Source organism: Dreissena polymorpha, chromosome 9, assembly GCF_020536995.1.
Source record: "Dreissena polymorpha isolate Duluth1 chromosome 9, UMN_Dpol_1.0, whole genome shotgun sequence".
In the NCBI taxonomy this organism is placed as follows: domain Eukaryota; kingdom Metazoa; phylum Mollusca; class Bivalvia; order Myida; family Dreissenidae; genus Dreissena; species Dreissena polymorpha.
The window spans coordinates 103,086,072-103,107,695 of record NC_068363.1 but is presented as its reverse complement, the minus strand read 5'-3'; the positions used below and the strand labels follow the sequence as shown (position 1 = coordinate 103,107,695).

At 40.1% G+C, this 21,624-nt stretch overlaps 1 protein-coding gene across 6 annotated transcripts in view; it reads right to left on the bottom strand.

The window, feature by feature from the left end:
- The window catches only part of LOC127844576 (H(+)/Cl(-) exchange transporter 6-like), a 74,630-nt gene that overhangs the window by 35,259 nt on the left and 17,747 nt on the right, over positions 1-21,624 (bottom strand). For all 6 annotated transcript variants that reach the window (XM_052374939.1, XM_052374937.1, XM_052374938.1 and 3 more), the window contains exons 4-7: positions 18,115-18,244; positions 6,363-6,443; positions 2,699-2,874; positions 2,061-2,153 (exon numbers count right to left, since the gene is read on the bottom strand). In XM_052374939.1, the coding sequence (XP_052230899.1) occupies positions 2,061-2,153; positions 2,699-2,874; positions 6,363-6,443; positions 18,115-18,244 (480 nt within the window). The remainder of the gene's footprint in view (positions 1-2,060; positions 2,154-2,698; positions 2,875-6,362; positions 6,444-18,114; positions 18,245-21,624) is intronic.

Sequence of the window (21,624 nt, the reverse complement as noted above, 5' to 3'; positions counted from 1 at the left end):
AAGACGTGACCCACCTCGACTCAGACGTGACTCACCTGGACTCAGACAGGACTCACCTGGACCCAGACGTGACTCACCTGGACTCAGACATGATTCACCTGGACTCATATGTGACTCACCTGGACTCAGACATGACTCACCTGGACTCAGACATGACCCACCAGGACTCATGTGTGACTCACCTGGACTCAGATATGACTCACCTGGACTCAGACAGGACTCACCTGGACTCAGACATGACCCACCAGGACTCATATGTGACTCACCTGGACTCAGATGTGACTCACCTGAGACAAGACTCACCTGGACTCAGACGTGACTCACCTGGACTCAGACATGACCCACCTGGACTCATATGTGACTCACCTGTACTCAGTCAGACGTGACTCACCTTGACTCAGACAGGACCCTCCTGGACTCAGATGTGACTCATCTGGATTCAAAGATGACCCACCTGGACTCAGACATGACTCGCCTGGAATCAGACATGACTCATTTGGACTCAGACATGACCCACCTGGACTCTAACTCACCTGAACTCAGATGTCACTCACCTGGACTCAGACATGACTCACCTGGACTAAGACATGATCCACCTGGACTCGAACTCACCTGGACTCAGATGTGACTCACCTGGACTCACACATGACTCAGGCATGATCCACCTGGACTCAGATATGACTCACCTGGACTCAGACAGGACCCACCTGGACTCAGACATGACCACCTGGACTCAGACTTGACTCACCTGGACTCAGACATGACCAGGATTCCCAGCTTTTTGTATGAACAAAATTCCCTGATTTTTCCCTGATGGAAAACAAAAAACCCAGGATAATAATGTCAACCTATTTCTTGTTTTAGAAACCTGCAATAATTAGCAGTGTCAGACAATAACATCATACACTAAGCTACATGTACACTACAAAGCCACCATAGCCATATAGAGGAATCGATTTGCTGTTTTAATTGTATGGACTTTTTGACACAAGTTGGGAAAGTCTGACCAACCAAACAAAATTCCCTGACTTTTCTCTGATTTCAAAAAGTGAAAGTCTTTTTCCAGGTTTTCCTTGATTTCCAGGTTGGCTGGGAACCCTGATGACCCACCTAGACTCAGACATGACTTACCTGGACTCAGACATGACTCACCTGAACACAGACATGACCCACCTGGACTCAGACGTTACTCACCTGGACTCAGACAGGACCCTCCTGGACTCAGACATGACTCATCTGAACTCAGACATGACCCACCTGGACTCAGACATGACTCACCTGGACTCAGACATGACCCAGCTGGATTCAGACATGACTCTCCTGGACTCAGACATGACTCACCTGGACTCAGACATGACTCACCTGGACTCAGACATGACCCACCTGGACTCAGACATGACTCACCTTGACTCAGATGTGACCCACCTGGACTTGAACTAACCTGGACTCAAAGGTGTCCCACCTGGACTCAGACATGACCTCCTGGACTTAGACATGACTCACTTGGACTCAGACATGACCCACCTGGACTCAGACATGAACCACCTGGACTCAGACATGACCCACCTGGACTCAGACATCAACCACCTGGACTCAGACATGAGCCACCTGGACTCAGATGTGACTCATCTGGACTTAAACATGACCCACCTGGACTCAGACATGACCCAGCTGGACTCAGACATGACCCAGCTGGTCTCAGACATGACTCACCTGGACTCAGACATGACTCACCTGAACTCAGACATGACCCACCTGGACTCAAACGTGACCCACCAGAACTCAGACATGACTCACCTGGACTCAAACGTGACCCACGTGAACTCAAACATGACCCACCTGGACTCAAACAGGACTCAAACAGGACTCACCTGGACTCAGACATGACCCTCCTGGACTCAGACAGGACTCACCTGGACTCAGACATGACCCACCTGGACTCAGACATGACCCACCTTGACTCAAACGTGACCCACCAGGAATCAGACATGACTCACCTGGACTCAAAAATGACCCATCAGGACTCAGACATGACCTACCTGGACTGAAACATGACTAACCTGGACTCAGATGTGCGGAACTTCTCCAGTATTGGCAGCTTGATACCGAGTGTCTCCGAGCGGAACTGACTTACACCCCCTCCAACCAGCGCCCTGAAAATGGTACACAAAACAAGTCAACACAAGAGGGGCACTGACTCACACACCCTCAAACCAGCGCCCTAAAAATGATACATGTAACAAATGAAAACAAGACATGTATCCATATAGAGGTATGCCCCCACATTCCTATGTTGTATGAAAACTCCATATATGTCAAAAACTATATGTTTATAACATCTAAGTCTGACCATGACTTTTGAAGTAATGAAACAGGTGATAAACACAACTCTTAGTCTCCTAATATGATCATTTGTGGCAAATTACTTTTAATTGAATGATTCATGACAAATTAACAGTATCGACAGTTTTGCTTCATAGCCAACTATAAGTTAGACCTTGACCTTAGAGGTAGGGAGAAGAGTGTTTATATACAGGCAACATGCCTCCTTACAGAAGTCATTTAAAAATCCTTCAATAAAAGGGAAAGTTATGGCGGTACGGTCAGCATACGCTCATCTTGCCACATGGGACAACACTTTACACACAAGCATTTTGCCCTGTTTTTCAAAGCACAAGGCTAATATGACTATATATACCCCAGATGTATCATAGGCCCCTCTGGGCCCACTGGAAACCCACACCCGACGGCTGTCACACATGAGAAGAACTTGACAAAAAAGGTCTTGATGTTTAAGATGTGCCTCACGTTAGTTCCGTTCAAGAAGCCCGAAACTTCTGGAATACCCGAGCCACCCGCACACGGACGTAAATACTGTAACAAGAATACAAGTTTTAACCCTTTACCACAAAGATATACATTTTTACCTGTTAGTAGTCCCTTAAAAAAACTTATGAAAGACCTTTCTTAATAGATTCAAGTTTTAAAGGATTCCTTTACTAAACTAAGATACTGATAGCAGCAAACAGTATAAAACTGGAACAGATTTGGAGTGACTCGCAGGCTGTTCTGGTTCTATGCTGGTTGCATCGAGTCATTTTCAAGTTGCTTCTGAGCAGGAAAAAGTAAACCAAGATTAAGGATTTTTGCTAAGAAGAGACTTTATTGAAACAAACTAGAGCTTTGTCACAGAGGTGACGAATACCCCTACATGCCACATTGACACATAATATTTTGCATGTCGTCTTCACAAAAAACAGCGGACACCATGCTTAATTTTTAAAACGCACTAAGTGACCCCTTGACCTAGTTTTTGACCCAGAAAGGCCCATGTTCTAACTTGGCCTTAAGATCATCTCCATAAAACTTCTGACCAAGTTTGGTGAAGATCGGATGTAAACTACTTGAATCAGAGAGCGGACACCATGCTGAATGTTAAAAAACGCATAACTTGACCCGAGACCAAGTTTTAGGCCCGGAATGGCCCATGTACAAACTTGTCCTAGAGATCATTTAGATAAAACTTGTGACCAAGTTTGGTGAGGATTGGATGAAATTACCTGAATTAGAGAGCGGACAACATGGTGAGGTTTAAAACGCACTAAGATTACCCGTGACCTAGTTTATGACCCGGCATGACCCATATAAACTTGACCTAGACATCATCTAGATACAACTTCTGACCAAGTTTGGTGAAGATTGGATGAAAACTACTTGAATTAGAGAGCGGACAACATGGTGAGGTTTAAAACGCACTTAGTGACCCCGTGACCTTGTTTTTGACCCGGCATGACCCATGTTCGAACTTGACCTACACATAATCTAGTTACAACTTCTGACCAAGTGTGGTGTAGATCGGATTTAAATTACTTGAAATAGAGAGCGGACACCATGCTCAATGTGTAAAACGTACTAAGTGACCCCTTGACCTAGTTTTTGATCTGGCATGGCCCATGTTCGAACTTAGCCTTCAGATCATCTAGATAAAACTTCTGACTAATCTTGGTGAAGATCAGATAAAAACTACTTGAATAAGAGAGAGGACACCATGCTGAATGTTAAAAAACGCACTAAGTGACCCCGTGACCTAGTTTTTGACCCGGCAAGGCCCATGTTCGAACTTGGCCTTAAGATCATCTAGATACAACTTCTGACCAAGTTTGGTGAAGATCGGATGAAAACTACTTGAATTAGAGAGCGGACAACATGCTGAATGTTTAAAACGCACTAAGTGACCCCGTGACCTAGTTTTTGACCCGGCCAGGCCCATGTTCGAACTTGGCCTAGACATCATTGGTGAAGATCGGATGAAAACTACTTGAATTAGAGAGCGGACACTTAATACTGACCGACAGACAGACCGACCGACAGACAGACAAGTTCACTCCTATATACCTCCCTAAACTTCGTTTGTGGGGGTATAAAAACATCATAAAAGTGGAAAGTGTCGTCCCTGATTAGCCTGTGCCGACTGCACATGCTAATCTGGGACGACACTTTATGCACATGCTTCTAACCCCTTTTTCACAGAGCACGGCCCATAACAGTTCTGACTAAAAATTGATGGCATGAAAATAAAACCTACTTATTAGTCACAACTATCAATTCAAACAATTTTTTTCGATTTAAAAAAAAAATTGACTTATGACTGCTTATTTACAGTATATGATACAAATCTTTGTGGTGAGATAAGGTAGCTATGAAGAAGTATAAATAAATCCTTGATTTTATGGAAACAAAATAAATAAACTGAATGAAACCTTTAAAGATTTTACAGCAAAATATAAAATAAACAAGAGCGCCTGAAAGGCCCAAAGTCGCTCACCTGAGATAACAAGATATTATTGGGACAAATCTTCTCACCAAGTTTCATAAAGATCGGAAAATAAATGTGGCCTCTAGATAGTTAACAAGGTTTTACTATAGCCATACAAGGAAAAATGCCCCGCCCTCTGGCAGCCATGTTTTTCAACCATTCGGCATCATTTTTGAACTCATCCAAGATATTATCGGGATGAATCTTCTGACCAAGTTTCATAAAGATCGGACAGTAAATATGGCTTGTAGAGTGTTAACAAGATTTTACTATAGCCATATATAGCCATGTAAGGAAAAATGCCCCACCCCTTGGAAGCCATGTTTTTCAAGCAAACATAATTATTTTCAAACTCGTCCAAGATATCATTGAGACCAATCTTCTGAACAAATTTCATGAAGATTGGACAATAAATGTGGCCTCTAGAGTGTTAACAAGGTTTTACTATAGCCATATAAGGAAAAATGCCCCGCCCCCTGGTGGCCATGTTTTTAAAGCAACCAAAACCATTTTCGAACTCATCCAAGATATTATTGGGACAAATCTTCTGACCAAGTTTCATGATGATCGGAAAATAAATGTGACCTCTAGAGTGTTAACAGGGTTTTACTATAGCCATATAAGGAAAAATGACCCGCCCCCTGGTGGCCATGTTTTTCAACCAACAGGCATCATTTTTGAACTCGTCCAAGATATTATTGGGATGAATCTTCTGACCAAATTTCATGAAGATTGGACAATAAATGGGGCCTCTAGAGTGTCAAAAAGATTTAACTATAGCCATATATAGCCATTCAAAGAAAAATGCCCCGCCCCTTGGCAGCCATGTTTTTCAAGCAGAGGTTACCATTTTTGAACTCATCCAAGATATTATTGGGACAAATCTTCTGAGCAAGTTTCATGAAGATCGGAAAATAAATGTGGCCTCTAGAGTGTTAACTATAGTAAGTTTTACTATAGCCATATAAGGAAATATAGAGAAAACTGCCCCGCCCCCTGGCGGCCAAGTTTTTTCACCGATCTGGACCATTTTCCAACTCGTCCGAGATATCAATGAAACCATTGTTTTGACCAACTTTCATGATGATTGGGCATAAATTGTGACTTCTAGAGTGTTCACAAGGTTTCTCTAAAGCCATATAAGGAATACTGCCACGCCCCCTGGTGGCAATGTTTTTCAACGGACCGGAACCATTTTTGAACTCAACCAATATATCATTTAGACAAACATTTTGACAAAGTTACATGAAGATTGGGCATCAAATGTGACTTCTTCAGTGTTCACAAGGATTTTCTTTTTTTTTACCTAGTGACCTAGTTTTTGACCCAGCATAACCCAGTTTCGAACTCAGTCGAGGTATCGATGGGACAAATGTTCTGACCAACTTTCATGAAGATCGGACAATAAATGTGGCCTCTAGAGTGTTCACAGGGCTAAATGTTGACGTTGTGCTCAGGTGAGCTAAAAACATCTTCCCACCAAACTTAGAAGGACCTTTTTGTTCATATGTTTAAGAGTGACATATTCTGATTTGTTTGCACTTACAATAACAATACCCGCACTGAAGGTAATGAACAGTATGCCGTATCCCATGGCAAAGAGACAGGCCACCACAAAGTTGCTGTCCTGAAATAAACAAAACACACAGGGGTAACAAACACACTAGCAAAGTTGCTGTCCTGAAAAAGACAAAACACACAGGGGTAACACGCTGGTGCTCACCAACGTAAATAAGAGCTGCGATATTGGAAAACAAGACTTAATGCAAGTGCATTGTGTTGTGTCAGATAAGCCTGTGAGATCTGCACAGGCTAATCAGGGACGACAATTTGCAAATGAACTTTATTGTTGAGATGAGACTTCATTTAAGCCAAAAATACCACTAAATCGTCTGAATCCCTTATTTGAAATGAAGCATGTATACATAAACTTGTTGATATTGTCAAAGCAGATGTATCACATTTTAACTCTTTCAGTGCTGACACCGAATTTCGAAGGCCTTTGCAAACAGTTTGGATCCAGATGAGATGCCACAGAATGTAGCGTCTCATCAGGATCTAAACTGTTTGCTATTCTGATAGTATTCTTTGAAAAAAATCGAAGAAAATGCTAATTTTTGAAATTCAGCAGACAACATTTTAGCAGACGACAAATTTCCCAGCATGCAAAGGGTTAACTGTCAAATTTGCCAGTATGTGTTTGCCTAAATTCTAACACTACATGCGACTTGTTTTCTGTAGACAAAGAAGGAAATCAAGTGTGGGTTATTCTGCAATAATTATGGGCGGAGCTTAATGTTTTGAAAATAGTTCTGAATATATAAAGAAAATATTGCAGTAAAATGCACGTGCTAAAACCCGCTCTAAAAGAAATGTAATAAATGTGGCATGTATATAAATGTAATGAAACAACAAATTATATATTTGGGTATAAGTGGCATAACCACGCCTACAAAGAATGTTATTTGTTAGGAAACGTAATTAAGACAAGGGACAAAACTGTCACAAAACCAGGTTTTCATTGTGAAAAAAAAATCTGATAAAGGGAGAAAACTCAAACTGAACTTTTGAAATGAACAAACAAAATTAACCCCCTTTGAAAGTTTGTTTAAAAAAAAAAAATCTATTTTTAATCGTGGCGACCTTGACATTGGAGATATTGATGTAATTCTTTTGTGCGACACACCGTACCATGATGGTGAACAAATGTGCCAAATGATTTTAAAATCTCACAATGAATGACATAGTTATGGCCAGGACAAGCTCATTTATGGCCATTTTTGACCTTTGAACTCAAAGTGTGACCTTGACCTTGGAGATATCGACGTAATTATTTCGCGCGACACACCGTCCAATGATGGTGAACAAATGTGCCAAATAATTTTAAAATCTGACAATGAACGACATAGTTATGGCCCGGACAAGCTTGTTCCGCCAGCCCGCCAGCCAGCCAGCCCGCCAGCCAGCCAGCCAGCCAGCCCGCCCGCATTCGCCAATCTAATAACCAGTTTTTTCCTTCGAAAACCTGGTTAAAAACATTTATAGCATGTCAGCTTTTCAGTAGCATAAATAAACATGATGTCATTAAGTTTCTACGATTTTTTTTCTCAATGAAAGTGACATCATTTGCCAAATTTTTATGAATGAAAAAATGTCATATGTTTGTACAATTCGATGACGTCACTAAATAGTGAACTTTGTACTAAGAAGGGCGGAGTATTGAAAAATATAGTTCACGTCCAAAAGCTTTAACCAAATAAATTAGAATCGTGTTAGAATAAAAACCAGAGCTTTGTCACAGACGTGACGAATACCCCCACATGCCACATTGACACATAATATTTTGCATGTCTTCTTCACAAAAAACAGCGGACATCATGCTCAATTTTTAAAACGCACTAAGTAACCCCTTGACCTAGTTTTTGACCCAGAAAGGCCCATGATCTAACTTGGCCTTTAGATCATCTCCATAAAACTTCTGACCAAGTTTGGTGAAGATCGGATGTAAACTACTTGAATTAGAGAGCGGACACCATACTGAATGTTAAAAAACTAGTTTTAGGCCCGGAATGGCCCATGTTCAAACTTGTCCTAGAGATCATTTAGACAAAACTTGTGACCAAGTTTGGTGAGGATTGGATGAAAACTACTTAAATTAGAGAGCGGACAACATGGTGAGGTTTTAAACGCACTAAGACACCCCGTGACCTAGTTTTTGACCTGGTGTAACAGGCCGTTTTTTCCCCCCCTGGCCACTTTTTCCCCAAGGAAATTCTCCCCCCCTAGTCCAATTCCCCCCCCCCTGATTTTTCATTTAATATATCTTTCCGTGTACATCTTTCCGTGTACAGTTTTTCCCCCCTGGCCAGTTCCCCCCCCCCCCTACCTTTTGAAAGTAGTTTTAACAATAGAATTTGATAGAGAGTTGCTTAAACTGCCTCCACACTCTTATCCTTATTGTCCCCTACCGGTTTCACCGGCGGGGACTTACGGTTTGCGCTCTGTGTGTCCGTTACTTCGTCAATCTGTGAGTCTGTCACACTTTTCTAGATCCTGCGATAACTTTAAAAGTTCCTAATATTTTTTCATAAAACTTCAAACATGGATAGATGGCAATATGGACATTATGCACGTCATTTCATTTTGTTCCTACGTCAAAAATTCTGGTTGCTATGGCAACATTAAAAAAAAAATATATATAAAAATTCTGACAATTGTGGAGCCGGTAGGGGACATATACTTCTTGGCAATAGTCTTGTTTTACTTATCTTTTACATTAATTCTTCATTTTTCGGCCAGTTTTTCCTCCCTGGCCAGTTTTTCCCCCCTAACATGTGAAAGTAGTTTTAACAACAGAATTTGATTGAGAGTTGCTTAAAATGCCTCCACCCCCTTATCTTTTATTTTAATATATCTTTTACATTTATTATTCATCTTTTGGCCAGTTTTTTCAACTGGCCAGTTTCCCCCCCTACCATGTGAAAGTAGTTTTAACAACAGAATTTGAAAGAGAGTTGCTAAAACTACCTCTATCCCCTTATCTTTTATATTACTTCTGTTTTTCATTTATTCTTCACTTTTCGTCCAGTTTTTCCCCCATACCATGTAAAAATAGTTTTAACAACAGACCTTGATTGAGAGTTGCTAAAACTGCCTTCACCCCCTTATCTTTTATTTTACTTATCTTTAACATTTATTCTTCACTTTTGGGCCAATTTGTCCCCCCTTGCAAGTTTTTCCCCACTACCTTGTAAAAGTAGTTTTAACAACAGAATTTGATTGAGAGTTGCTAAAACTGCCCCCACCCCTTATCTTTTATTTTACTTCTATTTTACATTTATTCTTTAATGTTTGGCCATTTTACCCCTGGCCAGTTTTTTCCCCTACCTTGAAAAAGTAATTTTTACAACAGAATTTAATTGATAGCTGCTTAAACTGCCTTCACACTCTTATCTTTTATTTTACTTATCTTTTACATTTATTTTGCAACATATAGGGATAACTACTCTGTCTGTCTGTCAAGACCGCCACCCCTTTGATCGGAGCATATCTTTAAAAGTACTAAAGATATTTTAACCCGATTTGACATTTGCCCTTTTATTAACTTGATACTTGTATTATTCTATCAAGCACATTTGTACGGAGGGGCTGAATTGCTCAAGGGGAGAAAAATGGCAGAGGGGAGAATAATTGGCCAAGAGTCATGTTGCAATTAATTCTTTAAGTAGGGGAAAACATTGGCCAAGGGGAGAAAAAATGGCCAAGAGTCATTTTGCAATAAATTCTTAAGAAGGGAGGAGGGAAAGATTGGCCGAGGGGAGAAAAAATGTCCGAGAGTCATGTTAAAATAAATTCTTAAGTGTGGGGGGGGGGGGAATTGGCAGGAGAGAAAAAATGGCCCAGAGTCATGTTAAAATAATTCTTAAGTATAGGGGATGAAAAATTGGCCGAGGGGAAAAAAATGGCCAAGAGTCATGTTGCAATTTATTCTTTAAGTAGGGGGGAAAAATTGGCCAAGGGGAGAAAAAATGGCCGAGAGTCATTTCGCAATAAACTCTTAAGTAGGGAATGGGGGAAAGATTGGCAGAGGGCAAAAAATGGCAGTCATGTTAAAACAAGGGCTGTTTGTAAAACATGCATGCCCCCCATATGGGCTGTCCGTTGTAGTGGCAGCCATTGTGTGAATACGATTTTTGTCACTGTGACCTTGACCTTTGACCTAGTGACCTGAAAATAAATTGGGGTCATCTGCGGGTCACGATCAATGTACCTATGAAGTGTCATGATCCTAGGCAAAAGCGTTCTTGAATTATCATCTGAAAATCATTTTACTATTTCGGGTCACCGTGACCTTGACCTTTGACCTTGTGACCTCAAAATCAATAGGGGTCATCTGCAAGTCATGATCAATCTACCCATGAAGTTTCATTATCCTAGGCGTATGCGTTCTTGAGTTATCATCCGAAAACCATTTTACTATTTCCGGTCACCGTGACCTTGACCTTTGACCTAGTGACCTGAAAATCAATAGGGGTCATCTGTGAGTCATGATCAATCTACCCATGAAGTTTCATGATCCTAGGCGTATGCGTTCTTGAGTTATCATCCGGAAACCATTTTACTATTTCGGGTCACTGTGACCTTGACCTTTGACCTAGTGACCTCAAAATCAATAGGGGTCATCTGCAAGTCATGATCAATCTACCCATGAAGTTTCATGATCCTAGGCGTATGCGTTCTTGAGTTATCATTCAAAAACCATTTTACTATTTCTGGTCACCATGACCTTCACCTTTGACCTAGTGACCTCAAAATCAATAGGGGTCATCTGCGAGTCATGATCAATGTACCTATGAAGTTTCATGATCCTAGGCCCAAGCGTTCTTGAGTTATCGTCTGACAACCACCTGGTGGACGGACCGACCGACAGACCGACCGACAGACCGACATGAGCAAAGCAATATACCCCCTCTTCTTCGAAGGGGGGCATAATAAATTCTTATGTAGGGGGAGGGGGATAGACATCATCTAGATACAACTTCTGACCAAGTTTGGTGAAGATTGGATGAAAACTACTTGAATTAGAGAGCGGACAACATTGTGATGTTTCAAACGCACTAAGTGACCCCGTGACCTTGTTTTTGACCCAGCATGATCCATATTCAAACTTGCCCTAGACATTATCAAGATACAACTTCTGACCAATATTGGTAAAGTTTGGATAAAAACTACTTGAATTAGAAAGCGGACAACATGGTGAGGTTTAAAACACACTAAGTGACCCCGTGACCTAGTTTTTGACCCGGCATGGCCCATGTTCGAACTTGACCTACACATCATCTAGTTACAACTTCTGACCAAGTGTGGTGAAGATCGGATTTAAACTACTTGAAATAGAGAGCGGACACCATGCGCAATGTGTAAAATGTTCTAAGTGACTCTGTGACCTAGTTTTTGATCTGGCATGGCCCATGTTCGAGCTTGGCCTTCAGATCATCTAGATAAAACTTCTGACCAAGTTTGGTGAAGATCGGATGAAAACTACTTGAATAAGAGAGAGGACACCATGCTGAATGTTATAAAACGCACTAAGTGACCCTGTGACCTAGTTTTTGACCCGGCAAGGCCCATGTCCGAACTTGGCCTTAAGATCATCTAGATACAACTTCTGACCAAGTTTAGTGAAGATCGGATGAAAACTACTTGAATTAGAGAGCGGACACCATACTGAATGTTAAAAAACGCACTAAGTGACCCCGTGACCTAGTTTTAGGCCCGGAATGGCCCATGTTTAAACTTGTCCTAGAGATCATTTAGACAAAACTTGTGACCAAGTTTGGTGAGGATTGGATGAAAACTACTTAAATTAGAGAGCGGACAACATGGTGAGGTTTTAAACGCACTAAGACACCCCGTGACCTAGTTTTTGACCTGGTGTAACAGGCCGTTTTTTCCCCCCCTGGCCACTTTTTCCCCAAGGAAATTCTCCCCCCCTAGTCCAATTCCCCCCCCCCCTGATTTTTCATTTAATATATCTTTCCGTGTACATCTTTCCGTGTACAGTTTTTCCCCCCTGGCCAGTTCCCCCCCCCCCCTACCTTTTGAAAGTAGTTTTAACAATAGAATTTGATAGAGAGTTGCTTAAACTGCCTCCACACTCTTATCCTTATTGTCCCCTACCGGTTTCACCGGCGGGGACTTACGGTTTGCGCTCTGTGTGTCCGTTACTTCGTCAATCTGTGAGTCTGTCACACTTTTCTAGATCCTGCGATAACTTTAAAAGTTCCTAATATTTTTTCATAAAACTTCAAACATGGATAGATGGCAATATGGACATTATGCACGTCATTTCATTTTGTTCCTACGTCAAAAATTCTGGTTGCTATGGCAACATTAAAAAAAAAATATATATAAAAATTCTGACAATTGTGGAGCCGGTAGGGGACATATACTTCTTGGCAATAGTCTTGTTTTACTTATCTTTTACATTAATTCTTCATTTTTCGGCCAGTTTTTCCTCCCTGGCCAGTTTTTCCCCCCTAACATGTGAAAGTAGTTTTAACAACAGAATTTGATTGAGAGTTGCTTAAAATGCCTCCACCCCCTTATCTTTTATTTTAATATATCTTTTACATTTATTATTCATCTTTTGGCCAGTTTTTTCAACTGGCCAGTTTCCCCCCCTACCATGTGAAAGTAGTTTTAACAACAGAATTTGAAAGAGAGTTGCTAAAACTACCTCTATCCCCTTATCTTTTATATTACTTCTGTTTTTCATTTATTCTTCACTTTTCGTCCAGTTTTTCCCCCATACCATGTAAAAATAGTTTTAACAACAGACCTTGATTGAGAGTTGCTAAAACTGCCTTCACCCCCTTATCTTTTATTTTACTTATCTTTAACATTTATTCTTCACTTTTGGGCCAATTTGTCCCCCCTTGCAAGTTTTTCCCCACTACCTTGTAAAAGTAGTTTTAACAACAGAATTTGATTGAGAGTTGCTAAAACTGCCCCCACCCCTTATCTTTTATTTTACTTCTATTTTACATTTATTCTTTAATGTTCGGCCATTTTACCCCTGGCCAGTTTTTTCCCCTACCTTGAAAAAGTAATTTTTACAACAGAATTTAATTGATAGCTGCTTAAACTGCCTTCACACTCTTATCTTTTATTTTACTTATCTTTTACATTTATTTTGCAACATATAGGGATAACTACTCTGTCTGTCTGTCAAGACCGCCACCCCTTTGATCGGAGCATATCTTTAAAAGTACTTAAGATATTTTAACCCGATTTGACATTTGCCCTTTTATTAACTTGATACTTGTATTATTCTATCAAGCACATTTGTACGGAGGGGCTGAATTGCTCAAGGGGAGAAAAATGGCAGAGGGGAGAATAATTGGCCAAGAGTCATGTTGCAATTAATTCTTTAAGTAGGGGAAAACATTGGCCAAGGGGAGAAAAAATGGCCAAGAGTCATTTTGCAATAAATTCTTAAGAAGGGAGGAGGGAAAGATTGGCCGAGGGGAGAAAAAATGTCCGAGAGTCATGTTAAAATAAATTCTTAAGTGTGGGGGGGGGGGGGGGGGGAATTGGCAGGAGAGAAAAAATGGCCCAGAGTCATGTTAAAATAATTCTTAAGTATAGGGGATGAAAAATTGGCCGAGGGGAAAAAAATGGCCAAGAGTCATGTTGCAATTTATTCTTTAAGTAGGGGGGAAAAATTGGCCAAGGGGAGAAAAAATGGCCGAGAGTCATTTCGCAATAAACTCTTAAGTAGGGAATGGGGGAAAGATTGGCAGAGGGCAAAAAATGGCAGTCATGTTAATACAAGGGCTGTTTGTAAAACATGCATGCCCCCCATATGGGCTGTCCGTTGTAGTGGCAGCCATTGTGTGAATACGATTTTTGTCACTGTGACCTTGACCTTTGACCTAGTGACCTGAAAATAAATTGGGGTCATCTGCGGGTCACGATCAATGTACCTATGAAGTGTCATGATCCTAGGCAAAAGCGTTCTTGAATTATCATCTGAAAATCATTTTACTATTTCGGGTCACCGTGACCTTGACCTTTGACCTTGTGACCTCAAAATCAATAGGGGTCATCTGCAAGTCATGATCAATCTACCCATGAAGTTTCATTATCCTAGGCGTATGCGTTCTTGAGTTATCATCCGAAAACCATTTTACTATTTCCGGTCACCGTGACCTTGACCTTTGACCTAGTGACCTGAAAATCAATAGGGGTCATCTGTGAGTCATGATCAATCTACCCATGAAGTTTCATGATCCTAGGCGTATGCGTTCTTGAGTTATCATCCGGAAACCATTTTACTATTTCGGGTCACCGTGACCTTGACCTTTGACCTAGTGACCTCAAAATCAATAGGGGTCATCTGCAAGTCATGATCAATCTACCCATGAAGTTTCATGATCCTAGGCGTATGCGTTCTTGAGTTATCATTCAAAAACCATTTTACTATTTCTGGTCACCATGACCTTCACCTTTGACCTAGTGACCTCAAAATCAATAGGGGTCATCTGCGAGTCATGATCAATGTACCTATGAAGTTTCATGATCCTAGGCCCAAGCGTTCTTGAGTTATCGTCTGACAACCACCTGGTGGACGGACCGACCGACAGACCGACCGACAGACCGACATGAGCAAAGCAATATACCCCCTCTTCTTCGAAGGGGGGCATAATAAATTCTTATGTAGGGGGAGGGGGATAGACATCATCTAGATACAACTTCTGACCAAGTTTGGTGAAGATTGGATGAAAACTACTTGAATTAGAGAGCGGACAACATTGTGATGTTTCAAACGCACTAAGTGACCCCGTGACCTTGTTTTTGACCCAGCATGATCCATATTCAAACTTGCCCTAGACATTATCAAGATACAACTTCTGACCAATATTGGTAAAGTTTGGATAAAAACTACTTGAATTAGAGAGCGGACAACATGGTGAGGTTTAAAACACACTAAGTGACCCCGTGACCTAGTTTTTGACCCGGCATGGCCCATGTTCGAACTTGACCTACACATCATCTAGTTACAACTTCTGACCAAGTGTGGTGAAGATCGGATTTAAACTACTTGAAATAGAGAGCGGACACCATGCGCAATTTGTAAAATGTTCTAAGTGACTCTGTGACCTAGTTTTTGATCTGGCATGGTCCATGTTCGAGCTTGGCCTTCAGATCATCTAGATAAAACTTCTGACCAAGTTTGGTGAAGATCGGATGAAAACTACTTGAATAAGAGAGAGGACACCATGCTGAATGTTATAAAACGCACTAAGTGACCCTGTGACCTAGTTTTTGACCCGGCAAGGCCCATGTCCGAACTTGGCCTTAAGATCATCTAGATACAACTTCTGACCAAGTTTAGTGAAGATCGGATGAAAACTACTTGAATTAGAGAGCGGACACCATACTGAATGTTAAAAAACGCACTAAGTGACCCCGTGACCTAGTTTTTGACCTGGCAAGGCCCATGTTCGAACTTGGCCTAGACATCATGTAGATACAACTTCTGACCAAGTTTGGTGAAGATCGGATGAAAACTACTTGAATTAGAGAGCTGACACTTAATACGGACCAACAGACAGACTGACCGACAGACAGACAAGTTCACTCCTATATTCCCCCCCCTTAACTTCATATGTGGGGGTATAATAATAATTTCCTTTGATGGTTTGTTGTGGAATAACCCACAGTAAGAAGTATAGATACCTGTTATCAAATCATTAAATTGCTACGCATCTATACTACTTACTGTGGGTTATTCGACAACAAACCATGATAGAACAAGAGCTGTCACCATAGGATGACATATGCCCCCTATAAATGCTTTTATAGAAGTTATGAGCATTTTTCGAAACCTAAACGCAGATTTCAAAACATAAACGCGGACCCTAAGTTTAAGGTCAAGGTCATAGGGGTAAAAATGATGTGCGTATGGAAAGGCCTTGTCAATATACACATGCACACGAAATATGAAGGTTATATCTCAAGGGACATAGAAGTCATGAGCATTTTTAGAAACCTAAACGCAGATTTCGAAACCTAAAGGCGGACCCTAAGTTCAAGGTCACAGGGGTCAAAATTGTGTGTGTATGGAAAGACCTTGTCCATATACACATGCATACCAAATATGAAGGTTTTCTCAAGGGACATAGAAGTTATGAGCATTTTTCGAAACATAAATGCAGATTTCGAAACCTAAACGCGGACTCTAAGTTAAAGGTCAAGGTCACAGGGGTCAAAAAAATTGTGCGTATGGAAAAGTCTTGTCCATATATACATGCATACCAAATAGGAAGGTTATATCTCAAGGGACATAGAAGTTATGAGCTTTTTCAAAACCTAAACGCAGATTTTGAAACCTAAACGCAGACCCTTAGTTCAAGGTCAAGGTCACAGGGGTCAAAATGTTTGTGCGTATGGAAAGGCCTTGTCCATATTCACATGCATACCAAATATGAAGGTTATATCTCAAGGGACATAGAAGTTATGAGCATTTATCAAACCTAAACGCAGATTTCAAAACCTAAATGCGGACCCTAAGTTAAACATCAAGGTCACAGGGGTCAAAATTTGTGTGCGTATGGAAAGGCCTTGTCCATATACACATGCATACCAAATATGAAGGTTACATGTATATTTCAAGGGACATAGAAGTTATGAGCATTTTGAGAAACCTAAACGCAAAGTGTGACGGAAGGACAGACAGACAGACGGACGGATGGACGGACAGTCCGATCACTATATGCCCTCGTTTGGGGGCATAAAAATATTATTTCTTAAATCCATTATAATAGAGCAATAAATCAATAAGACCATGAGCACAACCATATTGGAGTTTATATAAAAGGAGGATTGGAGAAAGAACAGGAGCCAAGACCCAATCACATTATCTTTGATTCTGTGTTACAACATAGTGTGTTACTAGTTTATTGGATTTACAGTGTAATAATAGGGCAAAAAGGCTAAGAATTAAACTTGTGTGGTGTTTTGACCACACGCAGAGGTAAACAAGACTTGTATATAGTCAGAACCCCTTGTCTATAATTATTTAAAAGTCAAGGTTACCCAAAAATGTAACATGACAAGATACTTTGGACAAGATATACGCATAATGAAGCAGACACACAGATGGGCAGTGGGACTGTGCGCATAGGTGTCCAGATGCACAGAACGGCTGGCAACTGCTATATGTAATGTTCTTCAAAAGAGGGTATAAAAACTAATATCAAAAATAATGTTAAATTGTGCATTTTTTACGCTAATCATTGAATACAAAGGACAAATATTGTTTATCCAAGTCACATGTATCTAATTCAATACAGTTCAAATGCATTGAATTACAAAACTGCACACAACAAGTGAAACCTTAAAAGAAAACTCAATTATATCATTGAAATCTTTCACAACCAGCACGTCAAACATCTCAAACATTCAAATACAATTAATACATTCATTAACAAGAGATGTGTTTGTCAGAAACACAATGCCCCCTACTGCGCTGCTTTGAAGCCATAAATTTGACCTTTGACCTTGAAGGATGACCTTGACCTTTCACCACTCAAAATGTGCAGCTCCATGAGATGCACATGCATGCCAAAGATCAAGTTGCTATCTTCAATATTGCAAAAGTTACGGCCAATGTTAAAGTTTTTGGACGGAGGCACAGACTGATAGACACACAGACAGGCCAAAAACAATATACCCCCGATCATTCGATCCGGGGGCATAAAAACAAATATGGTCAAAGGGCATGAACTCACATCTATGTATTTCTGAGTGATCTCCCATTTGACAGAGGCTATTTTCTCAATGAGCTGATGCAGAACAAAGCCTACCAGCCCCACACAGAAGCCAATGAGCCCCATCATAAACCACACATCCAGATGGAATCTGCAAGAGGAAATCACAGAAATAAGCACAAACATTTAACCCTTTACTGCAATGTAGGCGTCTGTAGGCCCTTAGAAGGTTTTATTAAATTAAAGACCTTTCTTACTAGATTCAAGTTTTAAAGGCTTCATTTAAACTTACTGATACTGATGAGCAGCAAACATAGTTACTTGCATACTGTTCTGGTTTGATGCTGGTTACATATAGCCATTTTCACTTTGCTAATGAGCAGGAAACTCTTAACTCTGCCTATATTCACTTACCAATTCTTATACTGAAGTCTAAAAATAATGAATATTCCTTAACATGTAATTAAAAAAATATTCTTCATTCTTATGTCTCATTTGACATTTAACACCTCCAATTGCATACTTCGTTATACAGAACAGTGTGATAATGAAATGGTACCCTGCACCAATCAAAACTCTGAATAAAGATTTATTGATCACGGTTTATCATCTATACTAATGTATAAGATTAAGGGCTTTGTTAAATATGAATTGGGCTTGCTAATATTTTCATGCATATCAGCAGCCTAGTAATATTTTCATAAAATTCGATGAAGAACGATTGTCTGACATTTAGAAAGAAACAGACAATTAACAACAGACGTGAAGTATATCCCCACATGCTGCATTGACACAAAATATTTTGCACGCTGTCTTCACAAAACAAGAGAAGCTAATTTATCGCAATTTTTAAGAATTATTATGCCATTATAGTTTATGGCCATTTTGACCTTTGAACTCATGAATTATTTCGCATGACACGCCGTCCAATGACTGTGAACAAAAATGTACAGAGTCATTTTAAAATCTCACAATGAATGACACAGATATCTTCCAGACAAGCTCATTTATGGCCATATTTGACTTTTGAACTCCAAGACAGAAGTGTGACCTTGACCTTGGAGATATCGCCATTATTTTTTCGCATGACACACCGTCCAATGATTGTTAACAAATGTACCAAGTAATTTTAAAATCCCACAATTAATGCTATAGTTAACGCCCGGACAAGATCATTTATGGCTATTTTTTACCTTTGAACTCAAAGTGTGACCTTGACGTTGCAGATATCGACATAATTCGTTCGCATGACACACTGTTTAATGATGGTGAACAAATGTGCCAAATGATTTTAATGAACAACATAGTTATGGCCTGGACAAGCTCATTAATTACCATTTTTTACCTTTGAACTCAAAGTGTGACCTTGACCTTGGAGATATCAACGTAATTCTTTCGCATGACACACCGTCCAATGATGGTGAACAAATATGCCAAGTCATTTCAAAATCTCACATGAACCACATAGTTATAGCCCAGACAAACTCATTTATGGCCATTTTTTACCTTTGAACTCAAAGTGTGACCTTGACCTTGAAAATATCGATATAATTATTTTGCATGACACACTGTCCAATGATGGTGAACAAATGTGCCATATGATGTAAAAGTCTCACAATAAATGACAAAGTTATTACCCAGACAAGCTTTTGAACTTTGAACTCCAAGTGTGACCTTGACCTTGGAGATATCAACGTACTTCTTTTGCATGATACTTCCTCCCATGTGACCCATTTAGAATTATTGTGTGTGAAAACGAGTTGATTTCTTGGCTAATATTCGGAGACCGAGCGAGTTATTTACGTGGATAGTGTTCCTTGAATGTGTTTTATATGGAGACATAGACAATTTATCGGGGAATCGCTTATTACGTGCCTTACAGGACTCCTCCAGTGTAAACACAAGTGGACAGGCTTAGCTACATCTACCGAATTTGTGACAATATCCCTTGTTTGAGGCCATGTGGACAGTTTAATACTGCGTCGAATGGAATGACACAGGTACCGTTTGAAAGATAATTTATTTTGCTGTAAATCTGTGCAGAGTTTTTGGTGATAAACATATGAATTGTGTGGCAGTGCCTTGGAATTCATGTCCGGTAGTAGGATTGCGTTGGTGCCCTTTTCCATTTTCTTATATATCCTTTTTTTTTTTTTTTGGACTGGCCCCTGTGTTTATAAGCATATATTCAATTTTGTGACCCCCGGGCAGTTTCAAATTTGACCCCAGGGGCATAATTTGAACAAACTAAGAAGAGAACTATTACATGTCACTACATCAGACCTGTTTACCCTACCGATTGCTTCTCAGTAGTATGGAGGGCATCTCTCAGTAGTTTTGGGCTGTTGTCAGTAGTTTTAACCTTTTCAATCATTTTGAGCATTAAAACACCATGGGTCACATATCAGTTTAACAGTACCAGGGTTTTCCACGGGCCATTTAACGGTCCCTCGCCGGGGCGCTTGAATTTCGAAATCAGAGTCTCCGGGGCGCTTGAAATTTTTCGATCAGTGTATTTTTACAGTAAAAGAAAATGAAGAATGTCAAGAAAATCAAGGTTTCTTTATCAGTGTATCAATATTCCCTGTTTTAAAAGAGCACTTGGTACCTACTATCGCATGTAATCGCCATAAACACCACATGGGGTCATAGATAATCCACTGATAGCAGATAGCATGGCGCGCGTATCGCTTATTCTAGCCACATTACACAGTCATTTATGCTGGCAAGGATGTATCACAGGAAACTCTCTTGTAACTTTCCAGTCGTCAAACTGTGATGTTCATCGTCCAATCGGTTACGCGAATGCTTATGAGGGCGGGGTAAACTATCGACAATTATTTTTGATTGACGTCGGGCACGAAGTAAGAGTTTATCGCAGCTTGATTAGCAAGGAGTTGTACCATTCACGTAATATAAAACCGGTAACTAGAACAGTACATTAAAGACGGTTTCAGGCATCATCATCACACCTTTTTACTGTAAACAATCGTTACTCATGACACATAATTAATACGAGAAATTAATTGCAAGTGGTAAGCAATTACTTACTTGTAGCGAGTAAGTTGTGCAAATAACTCCCGGTAACAATTATGCGATATTAACAATTTAATTCCAGTACATGTTTATTTCATCATGTCCATTTATAGAACTGATTAACCTTGATTTTCTGACATTTATTAGACACGTAATGCGATTTAACAAATAATCGTTGAATTAATTACGCACAACTGTAAATGTTTCGTTTGATTTTGAAATGAGCATTATCAATTTGTAATCCGAAACACGCTTCCGAATTTTAATGCTAAAGCGACATTAACAAATTGTGGCGTCAAATAAACAGTGTATTATTCTTTGTCTCAATAAAAAGCACAAGAAAAATATGCAGACATGTAGAACGTCGCATGGAAAGTGTCGATGTATTTTGTGCTGTATAAAAACATGAACATCATGTCAGGCGATTTACGCGTGTTCTGTGGAGAAAAAAAAACGCCCTGATTGGACGATATTTTATCACATCTTTAAATAGTA